The sequence below is a fragment of the Hippichthys cyanospilos genome, chromosome 16 (assembly GCF_059441005.1).
Source record: "Hippichthys cyanospilos isolate Australia breed blue-spotted pipefish chromosome 16, RoL_Hcya_1.0, whole genome shotgun sequence".
Taxonomy (NCBI): Eukaryota; Metazoa; Chordata; class Actinopteri; order Syngnathiformes; family Syngnathidae; genus Hippichthys; species Hippichthys cyanospilos.
Window position 1 is genome coordinate 7826694 of NC_142384.1, and position 14709 is coordinate 7841402.

The 14709-nt window shown below is 41.1% G+C and overlaps 2 protein-coding genes across 5 annotated transcripts in view; both read right to left on the bottom strand.

The window, feature by feature from the left end:
- Window positions 1-2623, bottom strand: part of brd4 (bromodomain containing 4) — a 34830-nt gene extending 32207 nt beyond the window's left edge. Inside the window, exon 1 of the mRNA XM_088436520.1 lies at window positions 2525-2623. The gene's annotated coding sequence lies outside the window, so the exon portion shown is untranslated. The remainder of the gene's footprint in view (window positions 1-2524) is intronic.
- A 1811-nt stretch (window positions 2624-4434) lies between these two features.
- The window catches only part of pbx4 (pre-B-cell leukemia transcription factor 4), a 30577-nt gene continuing 20302 nt past the window's right edge, over window positions 4435-14709 (bottom strand). For 3 of the 4 annotated variants that reach the window (XM_088437188.1, XM_088437189.1, XM_088437190.1), the window contains 7 exons: window positions 12971-13215; window positions 11194-11384; window positions 10921-11056; window positions 9904-10060; window positions 9594-9664; window positions 8215-8301; window positions 4435-6972 (listed from right to left, as the gene is read on the bottom strand). In XM_088437188.1, the coding sequence (XP_088293314.1) occupies window positions 6883-6972; window positions 8215-8301; window positions 9594-9664; window positions 9904-10060; window positions 10921-11056; window positions 11194-11384; window positions 12971-13215 (977 nt within the window). In that variant the 3' untranslated portion in view covers window positions 4435-6882. The remainder of the gene's footprint in view (window positions 6973-8214; window positions 8302-9593; window positions 9665-9903; window positions 10061-10920; window positions 11057-11193; window positions 11385-12970; window positions 13216-14709) is intronic. The other variant, XM_088437191.1, reaches the window with a different exon arrangement.

Genomic DNA, 14709 nt, shown 5'->3' on the forward strand with positions numbered 1-14709 from the left:
ATTGATTCCTTTTTAATGAAAAACGGTCTAAATCTTACACAGTGTCCCTTTAAGCTCCTCTGGTAAATTAGCCTACTGGAAGACCGGATCTCAAAAACCTGTTTAGCAATTAGTCAACATCAACCTTTAAATGTCGCAGCAGTGGGTCAAAGCTGACTCATTGACTAGTCCTAATCGGTGCAACACCTACCCTTCAAACAGTCATGTGTGTAAATAATAAAGACAATTTTTATCGCCTACCACTATTTGAGCTGAAAACAACGAGATGTGCTCAATCTGCAGACTTTCAACACTAATTAAAGGTCATTTATTTCCATCAAAAGTAGCTGAGTTTTTAGTTTAGGCAATGACAACATTTTAGAATTCATATTTTCAAAGGGGTCAAAAATAATGGGGAAATTATTTGCAGTACATTGTCCATCTGCACCGTAAAATACCATGCAACGAATTCTGAACCAACTAGTTGAATGAAACCCGGTAATTCCACCCAAAACATTTCGGAACTTATCCTGCTGCTTTTTGTAAGCAGTCGCATAAGCGTTGGCTTTTATGTGGCGTCAATATGTAATCGTTCTGAAACAATTAAAATAACCCTTTAAAAGATGCAAATCCACAAAGCATGTATCGAGGCGCACTTCGTATGGGCATGACCTGGAAATGATATGTGTAGCCTTCGCTGGCCGGCTAGACCACGAGTAGTAATTTGATGTCTTGCCGACATTGCAAATATTTAATGGATGCAAACTGCATTAGCATCTCACATTCTGTGGCTTAACGTCTGCTGTTACGCCTGCGTGTGCTATAGTGTTAGCAAAATGAAGCTTCAGGAAAGCAACGAAGCTTTGCAGGCAATTGTTTGCACGTGGTTCAAAGCTTCATGGTGCTTCCTTTGCTCTATGTTGCCATCAAGTGCTTTAGATGCCCAAGAAGTCAACAGCGTTGTGAATTTTATGGCTATTAGGTAAAGAAAAATGCACAAAATCGCACCAATTGTAGCAGTGTTACCAATTTTGTTGCATACCAGCTATTCAATGACAAAAAAAAGCATTTTATTCTAGAGACAAGCAAATCCAAATGTTTGCAAACAGGGTAAATTATTCTTTTTTTGCAGTCTCCACAACAGCGGACAACGCTCGAAAAACGATCATATGTCATCATAGTGTCTTCAATAAGCATACTGAAGTTATATCACTTAACCCTTGTACAATACAGTACATTTTTTAGACAAATTCTTCCACATTCTACTTGTAGTATTTTATCCAAGGGATAGTACGTTCCTAGAAGTGTGATTACTATATTGGTCATGCCATTTCAAACTTTGACACGATGCTACTATCTTTGTGGAATTTTAGTTCCCTAGTTTCTTCTCTTTCAATGCTTTCCCTTTGATATAAAAATAAAGGCTTGGTGAAAATACTGCACAAGGAGTTAAACATTAAAGCATGAAACAGACTGCAATGTATTACTAATCCCGGTGTTTACCTCAAGAGTAAAACATTGATGTTTTACAATCAACTAAGCAACATAAAAGAGCGTCTCTTTTAAGTGAACGGTTCGTGGATCAAAGGCTCCCTTTAAAAGAGCCAAAAGTCCCATCATTGGTGCCCAGGTCCCAACATTTATGAATCTGACTGTTCCAAAAACTTTGTGTGGCGTTATTACAGCAACGGTCGACCATGACAAAGTACAGTACGCGTGTATAAATCAAAATTACCGTTTCTAAGAATAGAGCACGGTCAGTCTGCTATGTAATGGGCCTGGGCACCGCAGAACCGCTTGCACACTTGCACCGGTAGACTCAAAGCGATTGGCTTCGTCATTTTTTGTCATTATAGCCAAACTAGACGTGATAAATCAGTGAGTAACGGTTGAGCAATTCCTCGAGCAGCCTGGACCTTAACGTTAGGCCATCGGGCATGGATTAGAAGAGAAGCAGTTTCGTAACGGACGTCCGAACAACACAAAGTGAAACCAGGATTGCTAAGGCGCACAAAGGCGACTGTACACCAATTGTGAGCGCTGAAAGAATGACATTCAAAGCCCATTACCGCCGTCGTTTGTTTTACCGGGTGCGTTTTACTCAAATAGCCCCGGTGTGAGTGTGCGCCATCATCACCGTGACGGCGTCACCGTCTCCCACAACACAAGACAGTCGACGAGCCAAGTAGCCGTCGCCGCCGAGAACGGCGTTCGTGGCGGCGTTTGGTGGGCTACGGCTGGCACAATGCGGGGTTATATTGTTTAATAAGTGTAAGGGGTGTCAGTCTGACGCACAGCTCAAGTGCGGTTATTGTGTCTTTTTGTAGACAAGTGCTAGCTAGCTTGGCTAATAAGCTAGGCTAGCCAGCCGCAAGCAGGCCCGCCGTGCAAGTCAACGCTCGCAACGGGCGCCGGCTATCAACGTCGGCCTCCCCCCCTTCTCCCGGTTTTAAGGATTTTTGCGTCGTGTTCCACACTGTTCACTGGCACGCTTGACGGTCACGACACAAGCGAGAGAATTAGAGGTGGAAACAATGGCGATTACCTGGGTTTATCAGGTTGCCAGGGCGCGCGGGTTCTTTCTCTCCGAGGATCATGAACACCTCTCCTTGTAGATGACGTCACGCGTAGGTCTTTTCGTCGGGGACGTAACGAGCGCCGGTCCGACTGCAAGTTGAACGCGGTCACGTTTAACGTGCAAGGGAAACAAAACTAACGAAAAAGCACGTATATTTGAGTAAAATAATAAAAAAATGTTCTTGATCTACTTTTTTGAAATGGTCAATGTAGAATAGGTTATCAATTTTGATTTGATAAACTCATACGCCAATTTGAAATTAGCCAAACAAGCAGCAAAAATGTAGAAAACTTCATAGTTGCTAGAATTAAAATTTCCGTACATATCCGATCACAACGTGCTTTCCTGTTTTGATATATTTTCCGGATTCGCTGGAATACGTGACAGCAATCCAATAATAATTCTAAAGTCCTATGCCCTTCCGGCGTCTCTTGAGATAAAATAAATCCTGGGTAGCAATAGTCATAATTAGAATACACCCAAAATACACGGAAATTAACCCGAGTTTTTAACATTCACAGCACAATTCACGACACAATGAACGAGCGTTCGTGTCAAAGATCTATTTTGCAGCGCCGCTTAGTGGACATAACTATGTAATGAAAACTACTTTCGTAATAAGACAAAAATAACATACATTTTTAAACGCACAAACAAAACATTTAAAAAATGGTCAGTCGCGAATTGGAACCAATGTAAAAAAAAAAATCGCATTGTATTTTCTTTTAAGGTCCCATCACATTTACGCATGTGCTACATCCCTTTCGTGATTGGTCCTCCGGAATACACCAGAAATACACTGCAGTCGGACCACGGATTATAGTAATATTATCATTTTTTTGTTCTCATATTTTTTTTCAATAATTGTTTGTTTTGCTAAATCTATGATAACACCCGTTTTTACATGATAAGAAGTCAAAGGTCCAACGAGTGTCGATTCTAGGCATTACGGTAACACGACGGCAACGCGCTACGTATCACCTTCAAAATAAAAAACTGACCAAATAATGTATCGCTACCGGAGCTCTGTATTTAGAACGTTACAAGGTCTGTTGTCAGGAAAACAGTCCATATAGGGAGAATGTAGGCGGTCCCGAGATTTCACTTATAAAAGTTACGAAATTAAGTTAGTTATGTTAACTTAAAAAGACACGACTGCACTTACAGCTGATTAAAAAACTGATATGAAAAATTATCTGTTCGTTCTCCTAGACGCAGTGCAATTCTGGGGCACATTATATTACCCGGGGTGTCGAACTAAAATTTTACCCATAGAATGTGGATAAGAGGTTCAGGAAATGAATACCTGGATGCGATAAGATTACGGGAGTATAGAACGTTGCATTTATGCAACACGCTTAATGACTCCCGTGCATTTATTCGCCCATGACCTTATGCCTCTTTCGGGTATTGGCGGACTGCAAGTAACATTCAGCGCATACCGCCAAGCTGGCGCCGCCTTGTGGACGTTATGAGAAACGCTGAAGGACACTACTTCGTGGATTTGTCTCGTGCTCCAGTTTTTTAGAAATACAATTGAAAATAAAACGCCTATTAGATTTTTCTTCCTTGTTCAAGACAACAAAAGAGAAACTCAGGATGTATTTCCATTTTGGGGGCATAATAACAAAACCTAATGAGTCATTTCAAGACGTTGTATTTATATAAAAAATGTGTAAAACATTTAAAATACTGTATTCATTTATCCTTTTACATAACATATCCGCTAGAAACGGATATGGCTGTTACAGTACGTGTTTTGTTGTTGTTTTGTTTTTAATATTATAAGAAGTTCAAACTTCATAAGGACCATGTCGGAACGGCTTTTTTTAATTCATAAAGTTGAAGAATTTGTATAAGACCGACATGATTCAGAAGATGGTGCAATCTCTCCTTTTTATTACATTTGACTATCACAAGAGCATTTTTGTGACAACTTGTAAAATGAAACACTCCTAAAATCCGAAAATCAAATACTGGAAGAGAAGAAAAGAAAAGAAAAAAAAAATCACACTAAATTGTTTTTTTTTATTAAGTTTCTAATAAGAACACTACAATTTGTCATTCTTCCTTTGTTTTTAACTCTTTCTTTCTAGAACAATTCTAAAGTTGAGGTATAAAAGGAGTTCAGACAGACGCGTGGGTCTGAAAACAGCGGTGGGTTTGGGGGGGGGGGTTATATATATACAACAGAGATGGAAAGACAGAGGTAGAGAGGGGGGTAAATACAAGGGAAATAGAGGTGATACAAATATACTAAGAGAACAAGAACAAAAAAAAATAATCAAAGTGGGTTTTTGAATGGGACATTTGATACTGTGGAGCCTTTTTCCCCCCCGCCACCATAATTTTCATGGAAGCTTCATGGGAACCATTATAATCCACAGGAGCAAACATCCCGAGCAGTAAACCCCACATTTCCACCCGGTTATGTAACAAAAAGCCTAAATAATAACAATAATACAAAATAAGGTTGATACAGGGTTATATAGCAAGTTGCGTGTGTAATTTTGCGAGTTCCCCGAGGGGTGGGGGCCAAATAAAAAGTAGCATCTGAACCAAGCGTCAGGTTTATAAAAGAAACAGTGAATCATTACACAAACTGTACAGTGACATCCATTAAACAGGTTAATTAAAAAAAATAGGCGGGGCAAACTGGGGGAGGAGCTTGATGAGATTTTGGTGCATCAAAGTAAAAAAAAGTAATTACAGGTTGGAAAACACATCAGATATTCATGTCATTTTTTTCCCCAGCTTTAACTCATTCACAGCTGTGTGTTTATATTGGTCAACCGGATAGAAAAATTGCCAAAATTTCGCCTGCAAGTTTTGAAATGTGAAGGGGTGTGAGAAAAGACGCCACAGGATGGCGTCCTTGCATCATTTTGGATTTAAACTCAGCACTGTTTTCGCATTGATGGCCAAGATTAGGATACTAATCTTAATTCCATTATGAGGGGAAACGCACAAGTTTAGGCAACTCACACAAATATAAAAGCGTGGTATGAATAAAATATGCATGGTGGTTCATGCAATGAACGGCAAACGATATGTAAAATGGCCACAAAAAGCGTTTCCGTAAATTAATTTTGCCATCAAAAGACAATCAGTTTTGCTGTGCTAGTTTGAAAAAAAAAAAAGCCAAGTCTGTTTCAATTTCACTTTGAAAGCGGCTGGCAGTGAATGAGTTAAAGGCATTTCTGTCTCCATAAGACGACAACCAAACTTGAGCATTGAAACTTTTGTTTAAAAAAAAAAAAAAAGTTCAAAAATTGTCCCGAAAAATGAGTGAGAAGGACGAGAGAGAGTGAGAATGGTGAGCCCTCGTCTTATTGGCCGATAAAAAAGAAGAAATAAAGAGGAAGTCTATATTTGTAAACATCGAAAATAAAAATGCCCCCCCCCCCCTCCCTTCCAAGCAAAATAAAAAAAAAAACAGGACAAAAATAGATGGTGGCATCTTCATTATCATGATTACTGACTGTGGTATTTTTGGTTTTGGTACAACAGAAGTTTGTTATGCATGTCGCCACGACAACGCACACAACTATCCGAGCAACACGCCACGCTCGCCGTTTTTTTTTTGGTCTGACTGTAATATTTAACCCCTTGTAGGTGTTTTCTCTTCTCGCTTTCTTCATTAAAAACCAAGGTAAAAAGCGAGAGTGGGCGGGGCCAAATGAGACGAGAACACACGGCTAGAGCGAGTTGCTAACATGCATGGAAGACGAGTTTTGCTAGATTCCGGATGGTCGCCCTTGCCGTCATGAGCCCTCTTCTCCCTCGCCCTCTCAAATGCGCTATTGGCAGCGTGTGTGGATTTTTGGTGGCGGCTGGTGCATTCTTTCTTACACACACACAAACAAAAAAACAAAACAAAAACACACACACACACACAATGGCCTACGATCAGAGAAACTAGTGGACAGAAAAAAAAAAGAGGAGTAAAATCTAGCGGCCCAAAAAAACGGGGCGATTAGTTCCATCCACTCTTCTTCTTGGTCTGCTAACTTGTTAGCCACACTCATAACAAGGATGCTAACAGCGCCACGCGGCGATGCTGATGATAAGCCGGGCGACGGCGCTTTGGTAAGAGCCTGGCTGGGGCAACCAATTGAACGAAGCCACGGGTGAAGAGCGCGAGTGTGTGAAGAAAACGAGCATATACACGTGTATGCGTGGACAGGATGACACAGGAGCGGGTGGGGCATGTCTAGGGCGTGAAGTCCAGGGTTGCGTTGCTGTCCTGTGTTCCAGCACAGTGTGTTGTGTTCATGGCAATTATCCCGTTGAGTCCAAGATGGCGGCGGAGACGGCATGACGGATCAGTTGGAGGTGTCCGAGTGGACGCTGCCGGGAGCTCCGGGAGGGGAGGTGACGGAGGGGGGGTTGGTGGGGTCCTGCCAGCTGTTAGCCTGTACCAAAGTAAAAATAAATCAATAAATTTAAAGGAAAAAAAAAACAGGGGTGGGGGTGTAAATGAAGAGCTGCCTCGATTCAACAGGACCAGTCCCAATTAATCGGAAAATATCAGCAATTTCAAAATCAGCACAAATCGTTTGATTTGCATTCCTGTTGGTTTTAGCAGGTTTTTGTCCATATATTATGGCATTATAATATAAAACAAGGATAAGAACATTCAAGCAATGGTCCCATCCAAAAATAAAAGAAATACATCTTGACAAGTTTTTTCTGCAGTAAAATTAAACATGCTTTAAAAGAGAAAGCAGTGGGAAAAAAAGTGTTGTGTTAATTCATATTAAAACATTACATATGTATATCTTTTATGCATATTGAATCGGTTGTCAGGAATTTTGTTTTTGCCAACAACAATATTTAAGGAAAAAGCACTGAAAACTGGTAAAATGTTCTATTTGTAATTTATATGAGTTTCATTATACACTATTATTTACACACACACACATTAATTTCACTCTGAATTTCACTCTGGCGAATACATACATATTTCTAAAAATAGATTCTCAAAAAAATATCAGCGAAAAGAGCAAAAACTATTGAAATGTTTTGTTTGTAATGCATATAAAAATAAGTTACATTACTCATTATATATTTTAATTAATTGTCCGATTACATCAGTTATCAAAATTATTTTCTGCCAAATATCAGAAACTGGTACCGGCCTTGAAGAGGAGGGAAGAGAATGGAAAAACAAGCATGAGACTAATTTTAAAAATTGATTAGTCTGTCATTTAGTTTTCCATAATAAATGGTGAATCTGATATGCCACTGTTTTCCAAAGTAAAAGAAGACAGTTTGTAAATGTCTTATTTTATCAAGAATAATAATAAAAATAGTCTGATCTCATGTAAGAAATAATTACTGTTGAGAGGCTGAAGATGTGAGGATTAGGGCAATTTAAAATTGAACAAGGTGTGAAAACACTTCATTGATTACAAAACTACCCATTCATTCATTGATCAGTTGTCGATAACATATTGCGTCTCCTCGTGAGACAGAATATTACTCCTAAAATCAATTGCAAAGTGAGAAGTAGATTTGAAATGCAATCCTTTGGGTGTTGCGAACAAAGAAGCTCCAAAAAACGTTTCTCTTTTCTGGAAAAAAAAAAGGCGTACTTCCTTGAAGTGAAATTAAAAAGAGCGACTACATGCAATGGCGTTAATGTAGCAACTCACATCCAGGCGATGAGGGGTGTAGAGGCCGCTACCTGACAGCTCCTCATAGCCGCCCGTCAGGTGTGTAGCACGGTGCAGGGTATCCACCTGTCAACACAACACACACACAAGTCAGTCACAGCGACTACGCAAAATCCTTCCGTCACAAGCAGGGGACAACAAGGCCGAGTGAGCTTCTGCAATCTTGCCTGGCTGTCACGTTGGCCACCAAAATGTTTGGCTTCGTCTTAACCACAACTAACATGACGAGCGCTTTTGTCTTTCTTTGCGTGGAAAGAAAGACGCCCAATGAGTAGCTTGGCACGGAACAAAGCCCACTGGCACAAGTTGTGTTCTGTTTGCACAGGTGAGCATACACTTGCAAGAAAAAGTAGCCCAGTTTTTGGACTTATCTGCATTTCTGCCTGGTCAGAAAACATGAGCTTCACTGAAGTCACAATAGACAAAAAGTCTGAAGAAACCTGCCAGTGGGGCTGTGGAAATTTGCATGTTCTCCCCGAGCCCGCGGGGATTCTCTCAGAGCACTCTGGCTTCCCCTCACACTCCAAAAACATGCATGGCAGGAGTATTGGGTACACTTAATTGTCCTTAGGTGTTATTGGGTGCCGGGATAGGAAACAGGAAGCCAGCGACAATACAGTAGTGAAGACGCGGCTATGGAGAGATGGACGTTTGTTTTTCTTTAGATGCAAAAGTTGATGACATCCATCCATCAAATTTGGAGATGTATAATCCATCCATCCACAACTGTCGTGGGCTTGCTGGAGCCGATCCCAGCAATCTTTGGACAACAGGCGGGGTACACCTGGTTGCCACTCAATCACAGCGCACAGAGACTAACAACCATTCACATTTACAAACATACCCAAGGGCAATTTGGAGACTCCAATATACATACCATGGACCGCCATCGGGGTCAAGAGACGTAATTTTTTCTTTCCAGGCACTTATTCTACACCACACGGTGAAACACACTCGCTTATTTCTTTGTTTCTGTCTATTGTGACTTAGATGAAGATATGCTCACATTTTCCAAACACATACTTTTCCTTTTCAAATGTATATGGATGTAACAAGCAGAGGGTTGTTTGTAGGAGCGTGGCGGGATCAATGAAGGAGGGAAGTGCGGATCGTCTATCTGCAACGGAGGGTGGAAGCTGGCACTCAATCAGCACTGAGGAGGGGGACACGCTCACACAACTCAAGGTTCGGATACTGAGATTAATCTACTAACTCCCCGGTCCTGCTAGCATGGACTTTCTTGGGATGAGTAGGGACCGGGAGGAGAGGTCGAGGGTCAAAAGGAAGCTAGGCTAGAGGAAAACTATCCGGGGATCCTGGCAGTGAGGTCAGCGGGCGCAGCCGTCCTCAGTGCGTACCTGCGGCTGGAGAGAGGGTGCCATGCCGATGCCCTCCCCGTTGAGCAATCGCAACCCAACGTAGCTGTCGCCTGCGTGAGTGAGACAAATCGCATCACCCCGGTGACCCCACAAGACAAGAACATGAAGAAGACGCCATGCTCGTTGTTCAAGCATTTGGACAGTTTTGGGGACACATACGCTTTGTTATAATGATGGAGAGAAAGATGAAAGATTTTTTGAGGTTTTTGGTTGAAAATGTTTGAGAATCACTGGCACGGAAGAACAGAATGTGAGCTAGGATGATGTGACAGCGGTACGCGGGCGTTACCTGAGTTGGGCGTCGCCGGTGAGTTGGCCTGGCTGGCTTGCGCCGACACATTGGCGGCGTCCACCGCTGTCTTGACTGCGTAGAGGTTGGCTTCCTCCTGGAACTTGCCGATGTTCTTCTTGTAACGTATTCTCTTGTTGCCGAACCAATTAGAGACCTGGGGACGGGAGGACAAAGGAGCGTTAAGATGAAAACGTAGCAAACCCAAGAATAACCAGACTTATTTTGAGTTTCAATTTTTTTAGAGCAGGTTTGTTGTTTTTTTTAAAATGCTTCATTTCAGTATAGTTTTTATTCATTTTACTTTTTATATTATGTATCTAGTGAGTGTAAGATTAAAAAAAAAAAAGTACTGTGCAATAAAGTAAGGTCAACAACACTCAAAGTGCTGTCAAGCATTCCTTCCTTCCAAACATTAAGACATACGAAAATAAATACAGTACATTTCAAAGGAACCTCGAAAAGTGGTCTCAAATTAACTACCAAAGCAAAAGTGAAGGACATATTTGCTATAATCAAAGATGTGTTTGTTAGTTTTATTGACATAATGTGTGGTTCAGTTAGCATTTTATTTTAAAGTTTTTGTGAACTATAGTAACTTCTTCCATATTAACCGTTAATCAGTAAAATGCTGCCGTTTTTTTGCCTTTTATCTACGCAACACGCAAGACACAGAATGAAATTCAATAACTTACAACCTCAATAAAGTACGTGTATTGTTGTCGGCCTGACATTCTGTCATTCTTGTGAGCAATATCAAACCCTGCAAATTTCTTACGTGTATTCACAGAACCCTCTGTGATTGGAAAACAAAATTTTTGACATTGCATTTTGCAGGATTTTACAGATGCACACATGTGTGGCTTGACCTCCATTGAACCCCTCCAACTAACTGTCAGCCCCCGGGGTTTGATTGCCAATCAATCACCCGAGTAGTCTGTAATCCCAACAATATCCTGCCAAATATCGGGATTGTCTATAAAAACTGGAAAAATTCCTTATCAGTGGTTTTCTGACCTGAGACACTGTGATCCCACACTTTTTGGCCAGCTCCTCCTTTGCCTCCTCACTAGGGTAAGGGTTAGACAAGTGGGAGTAGAAATACTCGTTGAGCACCTCTGTCGCCTGCTTGTTGAAGTTGCGCCTCTTGCGTCTGACGTGGAGAGAGGAAACAATCAGACATGCTCGGAATGCGAGCTTGCATGCAAAGGATCACGAGTCCGGCCTTCCGGAGTATTACCGGCAATGAGACAAACACGAGCGCAAAAAGACGCGGGGCAGGTAACAAACCTGGCGTCGAGGAAGCGCGAGCGCAGGATCATGACAGCCTCGCAGGTGCTCTGCTTGAGCTGCATCTGGATGGAGCTGAACTTGCGGTGGATGATGGCCACCATGCGCTCGATCTCCTTGGGCGAGATGGGCCGTGTTCGAGACTGCTCTCTCAGCAGGTTCATTACATGGTTGGTGAACTCGCTGCACGCCTGCCGAGAGGGAAAAGACAAGTCTTGAAAGCTACTGGCGAGATCAAGAAAGACAAAGTAGAGAAGCTGTCAGGTGATACGAAAGACTTGGTGGATATGAAGAAACCGTCTCGGCTCTCTAACTCTTTCGGACTGGATAATCTGCTTGTCATGAGAAGGAATGGCAGGGAATTCTCACAGACTTACGAATCACTACAAAATGCTACGAGAGTTTGGCACGTCCATTTTCTATCGCGCTTATTCTCATTATGGTTGTGGGTGAGCTGGAGTCTATCCCAGTCTTTATCAAACTGAACATAAAAGATTTTAGGAAAGTGGAGGGAAACCCGGTATTGGGTGGGAAAAAAAACAAACAAACAAACAAACAAAAAAAAACAGCACAAGCATTGAAGGGGCCTGCAAACACCGGACAGTTGGGCCCATAGAGGCAAAATTTTAAACTAAAATAAAATATGTTCAATTATTGCAGTCTTGCTTGGGTCCCATTAAAGCACAGGTGTCGAACTCCAGTCCTCGCGGGCCGGTATCCTGCATGTTTTCAAGCTGTCTCTTTCGCACATACTCCTGATTCAAATGACTGGGATCATTTTCAAAGTCCTGCAGAGCTTGCTAATAAGGTAATCATTTGAATCGGGTGTGTTGGGAGAGAATACTGGAAAACATGCATGATGCGGGTTGATGCCCTTGAGTTCAACATGTATGCATTAAGGGATACTTTACTTATTTAGCAATTTTCAGAAGCAACATATCTTGCCTATAATTTCTTCAATAATATCTTTATTTTTTATGTACATTTCATACCTTTAAAACACATTTTACCACTTGCTGTTGACTGAGCTGTGATTGGTTGCTACCTGAGCCTTTGCATACACATTATTCAGTCGAAAAATAAATAAATAAATCAGCTTTTTAATGGTATTAATTGAACATGAAAAGTTAGTTGTCAAAATATGAGGGTTTTATTGCTGAAAACGACTAAACAACAATACCTTTAAATTCTACTTGAAGGGGATAGTTCATTTATTTAGCCATTTTTTCATATAAAAGTTATTTTGTCTATACTTTGACAACTTTATTATGTTTGTTGTAAAATTAAGACCTTTAATAACACATTTTGCTAATTGTTGTTTACTGAAAATGACCACATGTACTATTAGGCTTAGGATATATATATATATATATATATATATATATATATATATATATATATATATATATATATATATATTATATAAAATGCTAATAGGCTAACAATAGCTTACAAATTATAGTGCTTCCTGTCCCAGGGAAAAAAAAACCCTGACCAACATTTTTCACATTTGGGTACCATATTATCAGCAATTTATTGTAGCGTTTACTGTTTTATCACATAACATTATCAACAATTTATTTGTGGTGTATACCGTTTTATCACAATTAGGCATAGCTGATGAAATTATGGCCATTCCGCCAACATACCCAATTATGGAAACACAAAGCAATCAGGATTTATTGCTCCAAAAGAAACCGCATCATTTGGTGGAATCGCACCTTAAATGTGACTGACAGATTGGTCACAAGAGTTTAAAGTAACCTGAGGAGCACACCTGTTCGTACTTCTCCAGCTCGGAGTGGTAGATCTGGCGAATCTGAGCGAGTTTGGCTCTGTAGTCGGAGTGTTCGATGCTGCTGTCGGTGGGCGAGCCGCCCGCCGCTGCTGCCGCCGCGGCCGCCGCAGCCGACCCGCCGCCTTTCTCCGGTCCGGAAACGCCCTCTGCCAGCAGCATGTTGTCCAGGCGCATGATCTGCGGATCTGGGGGGTCTTCCTCCTGCACGCCTCGTATACTCAGAACTGGATGGAAAAAAAAGGGGGTGAAGTTAGGTAGTACAAGACATGAGTAAACATTTTAGTACAGATGGTCTTTTATTTATGATGCCTTTACATTCTCACAGTAATCACAGCAGTAAAAGGGTACGATTTTCTCATTAATTCATTCAATGAATAAATTATTTTCCACGTACCAATTATACCTTTAAATACACATTTTGTTACCTGTTGTTGACTATCAGTGACATCACAGGTACTCAGGGCTCAGGTAACAGCCAACATTCACACGACTAAATCCAGAAAACAGGTCAGCTGTGATTAGTTGCCTGAGCTCTGAAGAACTCTGATGTCATTTTCAGTCAGCAGCAAGTAGGGAAATGCATTTTTAAAGGTATTAATTTTACATAAAAAATAATTAAGAGTCAATTGATTGACAATTAACAAACTACCAAATTCATTCATAAATACAGTATTATCAATTAATCGTTTGGACACCAAAAAATGTCCAAACACTCTGATTTTCAGCTTGTCGAACAGAAATAAAGGGATGGAAATTAAAATGTCTAAAAATTATGATTCATCCCACAAAAAAAAAATAAAAAATCAACGTAAAACTGATTGTTAAAATAATTGTTAGTTAAGCTGACAAATTAATTGTGGACAAAATATTCATAATTTTTACTGCTGAAAAGTAAAGAATCCCTTTACCGGCTCATTTCCAAACCAAAGGGGTTACTGATAGACCGCTCGTCTTTGTTTTGTCGTCTAAGTAGACGAAAAGGTGTAATGGTCAAATCACTAGAATGACAAAGTTTCATCGATTTTAAAGAAACATCATTGCACAGCGGTAAAGCTGACACATGGACTAGACAATTTAACCTACAATTTTAAAGTAATACTAAAGTTCTATGAACAGTAAATACCCTTCTTGGGCCTGGCCATGACATATTCTTACATTGCCTGTAACCTCAAAATGTCATACGGCGGTACCGGTGTGAACTGCAAACCCCTTAAAACGACCACACACATTTAGGTTGTCTCTCCCCGTGAGCGCAACGGGAGACGAGCCCACCTCTCTTCTTAAATTCAAAGAGGTAAAGCTCTGTCAACCCCAGTCAGGTTCAGTGGTCTCGGACGGAATTGGCAATGAAGCCCAACTTGTGCTCTGGATGCACAGCAGAGGGCAGTGTGGTCCCTCGGTGGCAGGCTGCCAGAGATAAGGGCATGAGGCATGGGACCAGTAATGGGAGTGCATGTGCTGTCACTATGAGCCCCAGTGGCCATAAGTATAGTTATCAGTCGCTGCTCTCCACCACTGTATTATACCAGGACCTCTGTCAGCCCGCAGCCCCGCTCTCATCTCTCTCTTTCACACATACACAAAACCCCAGATAACACTCTCTTAGTGGAAACTTTCTGGCGCAGACAACTATCTTTTACTCTGCAGCCGAAAACATTGTACTCCATTTTAAATCTTTCACACTTCAGGAAATGTAAAGAGAAGGAGTCCGCTTCCTA